At 39.3% G+C, this 17005-nt stretch overlaps 1 protein-coding gene across 1 annotated transcript in view; it reads right to left on the bottom strand.

The window, feature by feature from the left end:
- cacna1bb (calcium channel, voltage-dependent, N type, alpha 1B subunit, b) overlaps positions 1-17005 on the bottom strand; it is a gene marked incomplete at its 5' end in the record, with an annotated part of 163039 nt that overhangs the window by 59352 nt on the left and 86682 nt on the right. Inside the window, 8 exons of the mRNA XM_084572016.1 lie at positions 1091-1197; positions 1367-1434; positions 2995-3112; positions 3413-3485; positions 12248-12379; positions 13634-13746; positions 13885-13997; positions 14088-14309. Of these exons, the coding sequence (XP_084428142.1) occupies positions 1091-1197; positions 1367-1434; positions 2995-3112; positions 3413-3485; positions 12248-12379; positions 13634-13746; positions 13885-13997; positions 14088-14309 (946 nt within the window). The remainder of the gene's footprint in view (positions 1-1090; positions 1198-1366; positions 1435-2994; positions 3113-3412; positions 3486-12247; positions 12380-13633; positions 13747-13884; positions 13998-14087; positions 14310-17005) is intronic.

Here is a 17005-nt window from a genome sequence, read left to right as displayed (position 1 = left end):
AACAAACAACTGCATGGGGTAAATTTGTGTATAACTTACACATTCAAATTATATATAGGTTTAAATTCCTGAATAATTACGAGTGTGACCAATTTCTGTCAGTCCATGGTGTGGTCCCTGGTATGCCATACCATGTGTGTATGACTCGCCTCTGATGGCGTCACATTGGGACTGTCATTGGTAAAGTCTAACTAAGCCTGCTCGGACCTTAGAGAGCAACTGACAGAAATGACATGTTGGTCAGCTTTGATTAGACCAGATCCCAGGGTTGGCACTGGGGTTGTTAAGTAATCAGAGAAAAATGTACAAACAATAAACATGTATTACCATTGGTGTGCCTTCTTCTTGTATGCCTAAAGACGAAAAAGGACTGAGAGCAGACACAGATGTTGCCTTGCAGCTCTTTAACCGTTTGGTATTTGGAGAAGGGTATGTAGCTATTATATTTCTACCTAATAATGTGGAATTTTTCTGTATTTGTGCAACTATTTTTGAACATTACTCTGGGACTTTCCAGAGCTACTACTTTCCAGTGCTTCCAGAGCACCAAGAGCGATATACAACATCCGCCCATGGCATCATCACTTTGTTTTTAGGCCATAATGCTTTCTTTAAGCACAGAGTTTAATTTTTAAAATGGAAATTTTTCATGGTCCCTCCCACATCTGACTACTAGCTGCCATAGGTCACTCTATTGCTACAGTTGCTCCCATTTTCAGTTCAACCTGATATATATGAAAAAAAAAAAAAAAACACAACATAGGAATTGGTTAAGTGTAGAAAACGCTGGTGGAAACGTAGAAGTACACATGTGTTGTTGACTTTAGCTTCCTTAACTGCCTATACTAGTGAAGAAGGTTAACAGTAGGGTGTAATAAACAAGGCAACACCACAGAAGCACTCTCATAATGGGAGTAGATGAGGAAAAATCCAGGCCAGATCAAACACAGTACCCATACACACAGACACATTGCAGACTGTGAGGGAAGGACATAGAGAAGAACAAAACACTGAATGATAAAAGGATGTTTATTTCCACTCTGAAGAGGAGAGAGCTGCTGTCTGAGGAACCAGATGCTTGAGAACTTACGCAGCGATTGAAATGTTGGCTGCTGACATTGGACTGACTTCTTTCACTTCCAGAGCCTTCTGGAGGGCAAGCTTCTTATTGGCTGCCTCCTCCTGCTCCTCTTCATCCTTTAGCCAAGGACAGCCAAGATATAAAACACAGTATTACAACAGTCTACGCTGTAGATGTGTACATCAAATCTCAGGTTAGGCATGTATGCACTGTGAAGAAGAAACTTTTGAATTGCTACATGTCAAAAAAAAAAATACAACATAAAGAAGGTCTGACCCAGCCTACCTTAGTCAGCTCTTGAGCATTTGCAAGGTTATCAACAGCAATAGCCAAGAACACATTCAGAAGAGTGTCTGAACAACAACAACTCAGGAGAAAATACGGTTTTATGAGAAGAAAGAAATTATAATATATGCATTATGTTGTCCCCCAAACTAGGAGCAGCTCCTAATTATGATGTTTTAGTCCCGCTACCTGTCAGACTTGGGTTTAAATATTTCTTTTCAAGGCCTATTTTTATGAGTGTCAGCGTAAGAACTCTTTCCTAACTGACCAGAAATCTGAAAAGGGATGCATTTTTGTCCCTACTTCCAGGGTAACTTTCTAAATTTGGTAAATCACCCCTATCTTCAACATTTAAGTAAGGTATTTAAGGTATTCTAACTAATTAGGAGCAACCAGGCATTTAGATGGATGATGCGCCAATTATGAAATTTCCCACACTATAGTATTATAATACTGCATGCTTTCTCTGCAACAAGGAAAGAAATCTGAGACTATAAGCACAACTAAGTTTCTGCAGTTCTAAATGATTGCTCATACAGCTGCTCAGATAAATAGTTAATGTGCTGGGACGTGCATTCACTGAAGATACTGCATCCCATAAGCCAAGACCACCTAAAGTATTCTGTATCTTTTAAATCCAGGACTTTTTTTAAATCCTTTTTTCAAGGAACTAAAATGTTCTTCCAGACTGTTTTCACCACATTTGAAGTCCTGTGAAGATTAGGCAAACACAGTATAAAAAAAGAAGAAGACAAAAAGCTATACAACAATGATAATGCTGCATGAAGCAGTGACACTGCAACACTTTTAAGCATGGAGAAGATTCAAGCTGTGTTGTAGCTTTGCTATGGGGATGACACTGGAAGTGATACGAGTAGCAACACTAATAGAGATTCAAAATGTCCAAAATGCTAGACTTAAAATAAGAAAACAGATTTTATGAGCTACTGCTGATATTTACTGTGAAATAGAATACTCAACCAATCGAAAATGTTAGGTGCCTCAAGTCTCATGCCCAAAGCTTCTGTACTACCCCCACCCCCATCAAGCAGGGGAGTTTTCCAGGTAAAATAATTTCCCCAAAACTTAATTTAGATCCTGGTCCCTGTGGTGACAGTGCACCAAGTACCTCCAAAATACCCTCTCTGGGGAGAGTTCCTGCTGTGGAAACATGGCTGTGATCTAACAGGAAGCCTGCCACAAGCACATTCATGCTCCTAGGAGAGAGAGTCTTGATTCTATTCATAGTAACCTCTCACCATTGATAAACTGCTAGTATTTACTTTTTTTTTTTGTCCAGTACTGATAAGCAGCCAGTTGTTCATAATCTCTATTAGATGTCCCAGGTCTGTATTATGTTCAAACCAAGGTACTAATTCCAACTGAATTTTGAGTATTTAAGGTATGATTATAATAGCTGTCAAAATGAATAATCATTAGTTAATAATCTGATAAATTTTTTGTGTGCCATTAATGGACACTATTTTTTTGTCAAAGCTAATTTAAAAATGAAATGCAGCAGTTGCTCACACCTGATGAATTCTAACTATTTTCAGCAAAAAAACATTTCCACATTGGAGTCCTGTTCCTTCCGACTCAAAACACTGTACTCATGTCAAAGAGGATACAGTTTCCAAACAGCGTGAGGACGATGAAGTAGATGGAGGAGAACATGCCACGTCGAACACCACCTTGAGATTCAATGCCGTGGTACATCACAGCGTTCCAGTCCTCACCAGTCAAAATCTGAGGAACGCAAAGGAGCCAGAATGACGCTAGGGACCAAAACAGGTTCTAAAGCTCCGTGCTAATTTCATACAGTGCAGAACAAAATTACTTCACAGAGTTAAGGGTTATGAGCGCAGACTAATTGAAGGATTATCAGTGCGCTCATCAGGGCACAGGAGGTACACAGACCAGTCATTCCCTCTAATTAAAATGACTGATAACAAACGTTCTTTTTCCATTAATGTCCACATTCTCTCATTTATGCAGATGTGTTATTCAGTGTCAGCGTGCAGGTGTGTGTGTGTGCGTGCATCTTACCTGGAACACAGTCAGGATGGCGGCTGGAAAGGTATCAAAGTTTGTTGTGGGGGTCTCATCCTCAAAGTTAAACCTAAAACAATCAGAATCACAATAGCAGCATTAGAAAGCAAAAAATGAAACATTAAGAATTAGCTTCCAGTCAGGTCTTAATGGGTTTTACCTGCAGCTCAGGGAAAACACTTGGATTAATAACATTGAAAGCTTGGTGATGAACTATTTAAGCAACGGTACATGTACAGTACATGTTTCTGGTCATGAGAAACATGACAGTTTAAAAGCAGACACATTCACACCTGCACCATTTCTTCTTTTTCTTCTTCTTCTCTGTAAAACCTTTATTGTCTACAGTCAATCTGCAATGCATCCCCCACCACACAGACACACACACACCCACAAACATTTGTACTTCTATACTTGTGAGGACATTTACAAACATAACGTATTTTCCGAGGTCTAACATAACGTGTGATTGCATGGGATAGCAGCCTAATGCAATCACATGTATGTTGTCTTGTGTATCAATAATAAGTTCCGGCTATCTTAGCTGTCAACATCCTTGCCTAACCTCCTTAGTCTAGATCATGGAAAACAACTAAGTCCAAATCACAGGATAGACTGGCTTTAAAAGTTCTCTGTACCAACTAAGGTGAGTTAGAGACATTAATTTATCTGTGAGGTTTTTTACTATTCTAGTAACGTTTGTGACTGTTTGTGATGGCTGTTTTTACTGAATGCCTCCATCATCTTGTCATCTTGTATAATCTGCCTTCTGGCTTCCGGCTAAAGACCTCAATGTCCACACAATGCTGACACTTTGTAAAAGAAATTTGAAAATGCATATATTCAGTAGAGTGTCATCAAAGCTGCACTGCTTCCAGCTCTTTGAATACATCTATGATGCTGGAAACTATACAGGCTTCGTTTCTGCTTTTGTGTTGGTGGACCAGAGCCAGTGTGGAGATCACTGGAGTGTTTATGCTTTATTCTGTTATAACATGTGGCAGATTATTATATCTGTATAGCTTGATAATGAGCATTGCTCGTGGTGGAGTGTCCATTGTTCTAGTAGCTCACTTTGGCTCGGCTCTCTGAGTTTTGCCTGCTTTTCTACTTATTTCTAATTGATAACTGAGTGTCTATTAACAGAAAAGGACTTTACTGTTAAATGTAAATGTTCAATGGTACTGCTGTTTAAATCTACTTTATTTTTTAGTTAACATGGCTTCCATACATATTTGCATCTTTACACAAGTAAATTTAACTACTGACGTATTCAGCAAATGTACCTTTTCAAAGTAAATGTACATTTACTTCAGTGAATTCTGTCACCACACAGATGGCAAAACCCACACAATTAAGACAGTTGTGACAAATCTAATTCTTTAACCATAAAAAATTTACATCTAATTCTGACCTTTGCCGTAACCTTAATCTAAACCAAATGTCGACCTTTACTCTGAAACTAAGTCTCAAACACTATCCACATTTCCAAAAACGTCTGCAGTTCACATCTGTCCTCACAAAGACAGAGGTACAACACAAGTACAAGTGTGTGTTTTTAGTTTTCTGCACTGCTTTAGATGAAGAGGGTTGTTTTTTCTTTTTAATGGTGGGTGGGACACAAGAACAGGGAGCAAAACATGCAACAGCAGGAAACACTAGTCACCAGGGAGCCACAGCTACAACTTCCAAGTCCAAAACACACTGCTTCTGTCCTCAGGGCTGCATCATGTGACATTTGCTCTATAAACAAATAGTAGACACGGCGATGCAGCACATCAACAAGTACACATGCCATGTGAACTATCTAATATATACGTGAAAAGGGAGTAATTTCTCTGCCTTCAACATGATTCTCACCATAAGCATTTCTCTGCTCATCAGATGAGCTCTTTTTGAAATCATCTTCATTAAAGTGAAAATTTCTGCTGTCATATTCGACAGCTACAACACCACAGAAGAAGTGTTATATGACAATAGACTAGTTATGTCAAGCAGCAAAGTAAAAATGCTGCTTTTTATGATACCCATACTTCATCACTAAAAAGTGAAGTAGGTTTACACAGATGATCATCTTGACATGCATCCTACAGTGTCAGTCTGTTTTGGGCTTAATACAAACAGCACACCTAAATGGAAAGTCCAACATGGGTTAAGATAATGACAGAAAACACAAATAAAGAATACAGAACACTGTAAATGAAGGAAGTATTAGTCCTTATAACTTGATTGCTACTCGTGTTAGTGCAGCTCTTGATGTATAACAAAAGCTACAACTTCTAAAACTATTCTTTAAGTACTAGAGAGTAAATAACAGACCAGTCTTAATGATCCAAAGCTTAATGAATGAATATGGTCAATGACTATCTATATATTAGCACATATGCATGATGTCAGGGTTATTTTGTGTTAACTTGTGATTTTTCATTAATGTTAACATTAGGGTGTAGCATAGTATCATACCTATTCTCATCAGACATGCACACTTTCAATACAAAGAGTCTAAATCTTTGCAGAAAGCCCCCAAATGACCCAACAAACCTGCCAAAACCTGTATCCGTGGTCTTGAAACTAAAGAAGACAATGAGAGAATGACACAGAGATGCATAAAGATGGGTTTGTCATTCAACTGAGAATAGCCTGCACTGCTATTATTCATCATTTTAACTTAATCTTAAAATGAAAAGGCAGGCGCAAGAAATATTTGGGGTTGGATAGAAGAGGGAAGTTGGGGAAAAATGCGCGAGGTATCTTTATGTGAGAGTGTTCAAAAACAACAAAAATTATGAAATCAATCAATGTACAGTGACAAAAAGATATAAAGATATGATGGTAGCTATGATTTGCTTTTGTTCTTTTTTTTTCAAATTTATAAAGCAAGATGCTGGTAGTTTCACCAGCTTCACATTCAGTTCAGTTCAAATGCTCTTCTTATACACCGACCAGCCACAACATTATGACCACTGACAAGCAAATAAAATAACATTGACCATCTTGTGACAATTCAGTGTTCTGCTGGGAAACTTCTGGACCTGGCATTCATGTGGATGTTACTTAGACATGTAGCACCCACCTAGACCAGACCAGGCACCCCCATCCCATAGCAATCACACTCCTTGATGGCAGCAGCCACCCCCAGCAGGATGCAGCGTGACACAGGCACACACACAAAAACACTTTAGGAACAACTCAAAACATGAAGAACAGCACAAGGTGTTGACCTGGCCTACAAATTCACTAGATCCCAAACTGATCAAGTATCTGTGGGATGATCCACAGAGGCCCCTCCCCTCAACCCATAGGACCCAAAGGCCCCCACTAACTACATTCTGTTGCCAGACACCACAGGACACCCTCAGAAGGCCCATGTCCATTCTCTGATGAGTCACAACTGTTTTGGGTGCACAAGGGAGACCTACACAATATTGGGAAGGTGGTCATAATGTTATGCCTGATTGGTGTATGTAACATTATCTTGAAACCAAAACCTACTTTAGCCTGATACAGTATTCAGTTGTTTCACATTTACCTTAAAATGGAAAACATATTATTTACATACTGTATATTAGTGACATTATTCCTCCTAATGGATTTATTGTACCAACACCCAGGCTTTTTCAAGTCATCGCACTTTTGATGCGTTTCACTACTAACATATTTTCTGTATATCTATCTGTATCCTTGGAAATCCTTTAGTTTATAAGTTTATAGGATTTGCTGACTCATAGAAACATGACTTCGGTGTGATAGTAGATTATCATTACATTTAACATTTCACCTAAACATTTAATTCAGTGGACAGTAAAATGTGTGAGACATTATATAATGGCATGCTGGCCGAGCTATTATAATCCAGCATATCACAGTGCTTCATCATATTTGACATATTTCATATTCAGCAGCCTTTTATTGCAAAGTTAATGGAGTTTCTTAAGACACTATTCAGTGAGCTACGGAACATAAGCTATTTCATAACAGAGGAAATGGCAGTCAGTGTCTCATAGGAATAGACATAATATAAAGATGTGGGTATTACTTTCAAGTTTGAGTGTTGAGTCTTTAAGTAAAAGACCATTTACTTCTAATCATTGTTATTATAGCAATGCTGGTTTCTTGCTGAATGCACATCAAAACTGCAGGTGAGTCTAAAAGACAGTAGTGGTATTTAAAAATTAAGGAAATACACTGATCTGAAAGGTGGATACAGTTGAGCATCTCAGTTGTGAGTTGGTTTTTAAGGTGTTCCATTTTAGTGTTGTGCATGTAAACATGTTTTAGAAGCCTGGATAAGCCCTTGTACTGGTTTTGAGAAACCTTATTATGCCTGCAGAACGGTCCAAAAGAAACCAAGACACTAGGTAGTGCCAATCAGAGCCAATCCAATAATATGTGTATATGTGTGTAATGTATGCATTACCATTATTCTAACCAATCACAGTGTTATAAGGCTGACACCAAATAGGTATTTTAGAATAATAAAAAGTCTATTCTGTTATTTCCAAGTTTGTGACCCTGTCCTGTTTGGAGATGGTAAAACTCCCCATGCACAAATTCATAAAGAACTGGCCTGCAGAGAGCTCTGACCTCAAACACATCAAACACCTATGGGATAGAATAGCTTATCATTAGTGGTGGACATCATTACTGCTCTTAAAGCTGAATGGAAACAAATCACTGTAGCCAGGTCAAACATGTGGAAAGTCTTGCAGATTAATGTGTCTCAGTAATCACAGATGGGTGTAATGGTTGGGTGTACATAGACATTTGACCATGGAGTGAATGAGTGTAACTGAATTTCAGCTGGCAAAATCAGCTAGCACATGATGGTCTAGTATTGACTGTACATGCATGAGGAAAATGGGGGTGGGAAGGGGTGAAAGATGACGGTAAGGGAGTTGTGGAGTGGGGTAGGGGGAAATTTAATAAGCCCTTCCTCTTCTGGTATGTCATCATATTTTCTCTCCCCGTACTCCTCTCCTTCTACCTTTGTCCTTCTTTGTCTCATTACTGCATCCTCCATCATCCAGCCTTCTCCGCACCCACTGCTCAGCCCTCAAACACTTTCTCCATTACACCTCAGTCTTTCCTTCCTCTCCTTCCCTGCCCATTTCCCAACCTCTCTTCCACACTTCTCCCTCTTTCCTCCTCTCCTTTCTTAAGGATTAGTGGACCCAGTGCAGCGAGTGGCAGCAGTTTGCTGTTGCGCCTGTGTGTGTGGACCTCTGTTTACTCTGATAATAGGGATTGAAGGCGTGTAGCTTGGCTTCCACGCATCGTCCACAGAGACTTCATTAAATCAATCCTGGAAACAAGTGTCACGTGAGGCCAACCTCCCTGCAAACGTGTGCACTTGCTCCCCTATATCTAATTCTGGTTGCAATAGGTGCAGGTATACATTGTATATGTGAAGGCAGCACACGCCTCTGAACACACACATGTGGATTGAAGATAACAGCTGCGTGATATTGGAAGAGGTGGGTGGGGGTGGCGGGGTGAGATACACACTGGGACATGAATCAGTACACACACGACATTGTGCAGCCTTATGAGAAGATATGAAAGTGGGTTTAATATACGAGGAGAGGGTTGGATGCAAAGGGGTAGCTTACTTGATAGAAGAGGAAGACACCTGCCCTCACAGATTTTTCATTATTACTAAGATGATATGGCTGAAAGTCAACCAACTAAAAGTTTTACTTTGCAGTTACAAAGCAACGCTCAGCTGCATTTTGTTGTTATTATGCCACAAACTGTGCTAATATTTTAGAAATGTAAGCAGTTGAAAATCATATTATGTTCTAATTCTGGAAAAAAGCTTTAAAGTTTTCGTATACTGTATCTGTATTCAGGTTTTAGGGTAACAGCATCATGACATGACATGACATGATACACAACCTGCATGGAATTATGGGGATTGATGGAAATTGCCAGTGGTAGAAGTAGATTTTAGATCATTTAGTGTAAGTAAATGTACCAATACAGGAGTGTTAAACAAACACTCTTACCTCCTGCTTGAAAAATCCTACCCAATCCACTATATACTGTATGGAAGTAAAATTAAATAACAGAGTTAAACAACGTGGAACAAAAGTCATTTTTCTCAGTTTTTGGATTATTTTTTTCTCTCTAGGTTTTGAATCATATGATCATTTACTGAAATTAAACCATGTGAGGAGTTTAAAGTGATAAATCCAGCTTATAAACATCTGAAATGTGACTGATTACTCACACTGCTTTTTGTAAAATGTCAAAAAACAGAAAGTTTGAAAACAACTGGTTGAATATTAAACATACGGTATTTTGAAAGCTTGTTATATTATCCATCATGTTAAAACTTTATCTTAAAAATAACCAAAACAGTCAAGTGTAGTGCTGTAGAACGTCAAATATTTTTCCTGAATTGCGGTGGACAGGAAGTATAAAACATTATAAAATGGAAATACTGAAAAGTATAAGTAGCTCAAAATTGTCCTTAAGTGCAGTATGTGAGAAAAGGTACTTTTCATTTTCATTACAGATGAATCTCTCAAGTTCTCCCTTTTTTTTAAATTAAATACCAAGATTTTAAAATCTCTATAACACCTAAAAAGTTGTAATATCTAAGTAGAGGTAAACTGGTTGGGTTTTAGACTAAACTATTTTAGTTTTTGTGACCATCACAAGGCTGCAGACCATGGAAGGTCTAAGATGGAAATAATAAAATGTCAGCTCTCCTGTGTCTGACAAGAGAGGAAATCAGTGAAAAAGGTGTGTAGCCCGAAAACTGAAAGCTCTAAAGCAACACAGGGTAACAGTCATTATTCTATTACAGTAAATCCTGCATATTTCCTTTGAGCTTATCAAATACTTCTTCCAAACACTAACTGGTGTCCTGTGAGTCCCCGCAGGAAGACGGCCCCCTGCCGCAAGCTGTTTATCTTCCAATTGTCACAATTTTACCAGGAGATTACTTTTGGTGTTTTGAGAGCAGGGGCATAATCTCTGAGCCAAAAATAAAATCAGGATAAAACAAAACATTTTTTCTCCTTCACAAAGAGCAATTCAATCCTCTAAATAGGATCGAAAACCTTTGTATTAAATAATTAAACTCATCCGTCTGAGGAATGACTGTTTTCTTTTGTTCTTACATCATTTGATTGAAGACTGTCTATTTTTAAGTGTTTCATTACTATGCTCATTATTTGGCACCTTGGGTATATTTATAAATCATTTGTGACCAGCACAAGCATGAATGTAAGTCTGGGTGGAGAGCATTGAGCTCAGCCTGATATGCTTGGCTGGCTAGAAGCACCGTGTGGACGTCAGACTCATCTCACACTTGTCCATCAGCAGAGACTGATGTGACGTTAATGATGCCGCAGACTCATGTATGGCTTGGCGCCATGGCAACAGCCTGCTGCTTCAAAGACATCCAGATGTGGTGTTTCTGAAGGCTGTCTGTATGTGTCCGTCTGACTTCATGTGAAATTAGCATTTCACTTGAGTACTAGCTGTAATAGTAGGGGGTAATATAACAGCACCCAGTGATGATATGATACCTTAACATCTGAGATCAGCTCTTACAGCAAACTGACTCATGGGTCGACCAACTTGCCAGTTGTTGATTCCAAAAATTTTAACACTTAAACACATACTTTATATAAACACAGATATTCCAATCGTGCCACAGTCAGAAGAATATAATTGAAAATAGTTTTGGAGTACTGAATTGGAACTGCCTTGGGAGAAAATTTTTTGAATTTATGAAGCAGAGCAGGGGAGTTGTTTACCATGGTTGCTTACTACTTTGTATTTCTGTATGACAACCGTTTACGAACAAAGCCTGGTACCATGTAACAGCACCCAACACTGAGTTGGGCCATATACACAGAAAGCAGTTATGGCCATGGAACGTTACTGAAATACAATGAGTTGTAGCAATTTTAGGCAGGTACACAGCTGACCGAATCTCAACTTTGTCATGTGTCAGTCACTGATACAGTTGACTGACATATGACACATCTACAATGTCTTTTTTTCAAACAGACATTGGTGACAGCTAGACGAGCTAGTTCTTGGTAATCCATAAAGTCAGTTTACGGTCTGCTCGTTTCACCCTGAAGTCAGAGTGTGAAAAATACAAAAGGGTTACCTAGACCACCAGGGCATGAACATCCTCTAGCAACCAAGCAGTGGCTTTATTGTAAGCTGTACCGTTCTGAATTATTGTCACTTATTACCCTTCCTCTACTTTTTTTTCCAACAGCCTTTGTTGCGTTACTATCAACTGGAACCATCTTGCCATATTACCTTCTCACAGAAGGCTCCACTAGGATGAAAACTCATGGACAGGCATCTCTGGGCTAAAATACATCAAAAGACTATAAAGTACTGTGCAGGTCTTGGCAGACTGTTAACACCACATCAAAATAAAATGGTCAAACTGTGTGGCCTGAGCAGCGTTTGAGTAGTGAGGTGAGATGACGTGAGGAGACAGAAAGGAAAACGTTTGTGTATGCATTGAGTCAGACGGGGCTGGGTGCCAGGCCTTTGATTAACTGCAGCCAGCCCAGAATCATGAGGTGTTCCTGTCATTAGAAGACATGGAGCTCCTGCTGAGAGTAATATCAAAGGGCTGCATTCGTTGCTGCTGATCTGCCAGCTACCTGCTGTGTCAACATGTCTGTCACCAGTGCCACGCCGGGCCAGGGATCACACACAGAGAGGAGGGTCAGGTGGGGAGATAGATACAGGAGAAGAGAGCATCTGTGTGCATTCTGTTTGTGTGATGAATTGTGGATTGAAAGAGGAGAAAAAAGGGGTAGGGCAGGGCAGGTTGGAAAGATTACTCACTGTCCTCCGAAGAGCTGCATGCCCAGCAAAGCAAACACCACAATGAAGAGGAAGAGGAGGAAGAGCAAGCTGATGATAGACTTCATGGAGTTGAGGAGGGAAACCACAAGGTTCCTCAGCGAGTTCCAATATCTAGGGGGAAGCAGGAAACATAAATAGAAAGTAGAGAAATAATTGCTTTCACACATGCTAGAACACAAAACAACATGATTTTAAATGAAGACGATAAAACAACACAGAAATGAGACAGAGACAACCAAAACAGAGGAGGAGAGACTGGGACAAATAGCAATAAGACTTGTAAGTGACATAAAACTAATTGATGCGTCAAGGTTTCCAGCTGCCAGTTTCAGTGAATCACAGGATTATGGCTAATCTAATGAAATAAAAACACTAGCATTAAACCATGACAGGATTTCATAGAAAGAAGAATTAAGAATGCCCTGAGAAGAAGTGCCGCTCATGTGACATCAAACTCCTCCAGAACCTAAATGTAGATTTAGCGTCTAGCAGATTGGTCAGTTCATTCAGTGCAGCTTATACTCAACTGACTACATGGACTACACCTGTGATGAGTGTCATCAGCTGGTATGGGAATGGAAAGGTTTACAGAGGTACACACACACACACACATATTCACATGCAGGTGAATAAATTCATGAAGGTGATCAAAGAAAATACTGAATTTTAGACATTTTATTTTCTTATTATGTGACTACCAATGTTAGACACTACAGCTGCCATCATATGAATTATGTAATCACAACTATTATGACAAATTTATGCATTACTGACTCAATATAAAGAACAGAAAAGCCTCCAGTTATTCCATCTTGGGAGTTAACCCACTGTTACTTGTGTAACAGCTTTAAACAGCTAAATTATTCTGGTTCAGTTGTTTTTCATTGATGGAGGCTGTGTAGCCTTTTTTCATCTACTTATCAATATCTTTATAGTCCTCTTTGAGAGTCAAAGATATCCCCTTGATACGGCATGGACATTCTATCTCGCCATAGTTAAAGACTCAACATTTGTCAGTATGACAGCTGTAAACTTCAAATAAACTTTAAAACATTCAAAGTTCTGCAGAACTGTTGTCGGAAGAAGATATCTAAATATTCAGATTATAAAACAAGGAAAAGTCATGACGTGCATTCCATAAAACATAACCCCTACTGTCACTGAAAAATGACAAATTGGAGTGTAATTTTTCATGCAGATTGCAGGATAAGTAAAGGTGAATATATTTATAAAAGATGATATAGAGCCCAAAAATATCACATAAGCCTTAAGGGTTGGCAGTTGCAACAAATAAAGACAAAGTGTTCTGCAGTTGAATGCGAATGTTTTAATTCTGTCTCAGGGTGTTTTGATAAATGTACTCACTTTGTGACTTTGAAAATCCTGAGCAGCCTCAAGGCTCTCAACACACTGATACCAAACGATGCTCCTGGTTTAATCATGTCCCAGATCACCTCAAAAATACTTCCCACAATCACCTGGAGAAGAGAGCAGAGGGGAAAGTTACCGTGTTCTGGATGCGACTCTGGTTTAACAAAAATTTCAAACTGTCACCGTAAACCTGGTTATGATGCAGACAGAAATGACATGTTGTATCACAGCCTACAGTAACTCACCCCAAAATCAAAGCAGTTAAAAGAGGAGTGGAAATAATTTCTTGCTCCGAGTCCGTACATCTTCAGTGTCATCTCAGTCAGGAACAAACCCAGAAACACAAACTCGGCTGTGTCTGGAGAGAGAAACAAAACCAAGAAAAAACACTTAGAAAGACTGCCTACATTAATAAGAGTGATTATTGATGTGTTTTTTTTACACATACAGAGAGCCCTCGTAAGCCACTCAGGTTGGTCATAGTGTACTATGGCCACACAGAGAGTGTTGAGTCCCACCAGACACAGAACAATCCAGTAGAAGCTCTGAGCTTTCACCATCCTGCGAATGAAGAAGCGGATCCTCTTTTCTTTACGCCGGAAGTAAGAGGAGCTGTCCATCTTACCGCTGCTTTTCACACTGGCCCGACCAAACGGAGAGCCAGGAGGAGCTGAAAGCAATGAAGACGAGGTGAGAGAGGAAATGAGAGAGTGCGCAGCAGGTAACTATCTGTCACTGTTTCAGTTTTCAGAGTGAATCACTGTGTGGTCTCCTTATCCTCTTCCAACCACTGCGATAAGCTCCATGCCCACTCAAAAAAGATAAAATGAGAATTACATTAAGATGGTTAGATGCATTATGTCTACCGTTATCACAAAGCTCTACTAAAATTACACTTGATTTTGTGCTCGCTTAGAAGACATTCCATCCAAGATATATAAAAGAAGTCTTGACTATAAAACTTGCATAAAAACCAACATAAAAGAACAGCATGTTTTACAGAGAGGAAAGTGAAGGATGCATTTATACCTGGCCCTCAGACTCCCTGCCTTGCTTCCAGTCTAACAATATAGCCGATTCCTACCAACTAGTCTGAAATGGTTTGATTATTATTTTCTAGTTTTAACAGAATATGATTGTCATATGCTGCCATTTCAGCTACATTCATGCTGTAATTGGATATTTAGGCTGCTGTGTATTGGGCCTTATTGTTTCACATTAATGACAAGTGTGTCCTGTTTTCACCCTAAAACTGAAAATACTCTCAGTTATGTAACATTTTCAGAAATGTGAACAGGTGGATGTACCTTAATACATTGTAATATAGTTTAGAGAGTTCTTTGTTATTTTTTAATATGTCTGAGGAAAATGTTGATATTTCCAACAACCTCATCCTTTCATTATGTCTTTGCATTTCCTACATTAAGTTACCTGGCTGTGAGCTTGCTAAACTGTTAGCCTCGGTGGCTTACAGACGGCAACAGTTGCCTAGCAGCAGTGTTCTCATAATTTACAGCAGATGCTACCACTTGAACGCCAAGTATTTTGTGTACATGACTTCTTTTGTCCTATGTAATATGCCACAAGCACATGAGCTCCATTTCCATTTGAAGGACAGTATGTTTTTGGTACTGAAAAAAACTGGTGGTTGTACAGAGCCCTGGTTGCATGTGAAGAGTCATCTCAGTCATCCAGGTCATGACATGTTAAAATGACCGGTGGGGAGTTTTGGCTTTTATTTGGAACATCTGTGGGTGTTGCCCACTTGAAAATTACATAACTAGGGATCAACAACCATATATTCACCTGCAATTAGACCTGGCTAATGCTAGATGTTAGTGCTACATGCTAATCTCCAAGAAGGAGAGGTGACCATGAAACAGTCAAAGACAAGATCAGATGAATATAAACTGAAAAAGAAGGACTGTGATCAGGAAGGTCTAGGAGCCATGTCGCCACATTTTTCTAACAATGGAGAGACTTTCGAGACCTGAACAGTGTGAAGATGTATGTGGAGGCTGCTCTGCTTCTATTTCATAGAAGAGTAACAGTTTCTGGTTTAACAGAACCAAGATATGTTGTAGTTGTTATGTTTACTGTAGCAGAGGGAGAGTTGTGAGTATTGCTGTCTGGAGCTTGTTTCTCTCTGTATATTAGCTTTGCAATAAGAACTGTAGCTACCTGTACCTTGCCTTGCTAATGTCGGTTACATGATTTTCTTGTTTGCTCTCTCTTGTTAGTGTTCCACAAATTTGTGGGGTTGATTCACTGCTGACCTGTCCAGGGTGTACCCCGCCTCTCGCCCCAGGACAGCTGGGATAGGCTCAAGCAGTTACAGAAAATGAATGAATGAATGAATGAATGATTCACTGCTGGAGAACTAAAGGGTGGAGTGTGTTTGTTTGGCTGTCCAGTTCAAATGCCAACTGCCTTTCTTAGGAATGGCTGAATCCACCTTTAATCCTTTTAAAAAAAGGCCTGTTCAGACCTTGCATTAAGATCTGATCTGGGCTATTCAATCGCAAGTGACCAGCTTTGGGTATGTGTCTTCAGACCTGGCATTAACATGCGCCTCCAAATACATCTCCAGACAGCTCTCCAGATCCAATCGTAACAGTCGCCGTCTCTAATGGACCTTGAATAGAGCTGTTTTATGTGCAGCCACGTGTTAAGTTATTATTTACTGATCTCTGTCTTGATGTTAGTTAGACCGGCACAAACGTTAGATTATTACTCCAACCCTGGAAGTTTCCAAACACACTTCAACGTCTCGTAATAAAGGTAAATAAAGACACTGAGGAAATATGTAACTTAACCACACGTGGCTCCGCATATATCAACATGACCACATCAAAAATTAACCACATGCTGATAAATTCACACTCTTCTACTCATATTAAATACTTTCAACTGTTAATTCTTGCTTAGATGTATTTATTATTTAGTTATAGCTATAAGGACAGATGATTTAAAAAGTCTGTCAATAATGAACAGATATCTCCTAGTGTTTTTTGTTTTTTTTTCCTTTTTAGGGAATCATTTATTTATTTATTTGAATAAATGAGGCACAGGAACATCACTGTTGAGTGGGTGGTCTTTAATGTGACTCAGGACACACTGTGTTCATACCACCACAGGAATGCGGACTCATGTGACCCAGACCACCTCCAAATGAGTCAGAGAATGCACTTTAAACTGGCCACGTGCAATTGGACTGCCCAGATCGGATATTAATGCAAGGTCTGAATAGGCCCAAAGTCTATTTGGGAAGGAATCTACGCCACTTTACTGTCCTAACAAGTGTGGAGCAATGTATTTGACCCTGACTGTAAACTAATAACACTTTTTCTACACAAGGGACAGAAA

The sequence above is a fragment of the Chelon labrosus genome (assembly GCF_963514085.1).
Source record: "Chelon labrosus genome assembly, chromosome: 22".
In the NCBI taxonomy this organism is placed as follows: Eukaryota; Metazoa; Chordata; class Actinopteri; order Mugiliformes; family Mugilidae; genus Chelon; species Chelon labrosus.
Note: the sequence above shows the minus strand (reverse complement) of the source record. Positions and strands in the feature narration are given on the sequence as shown.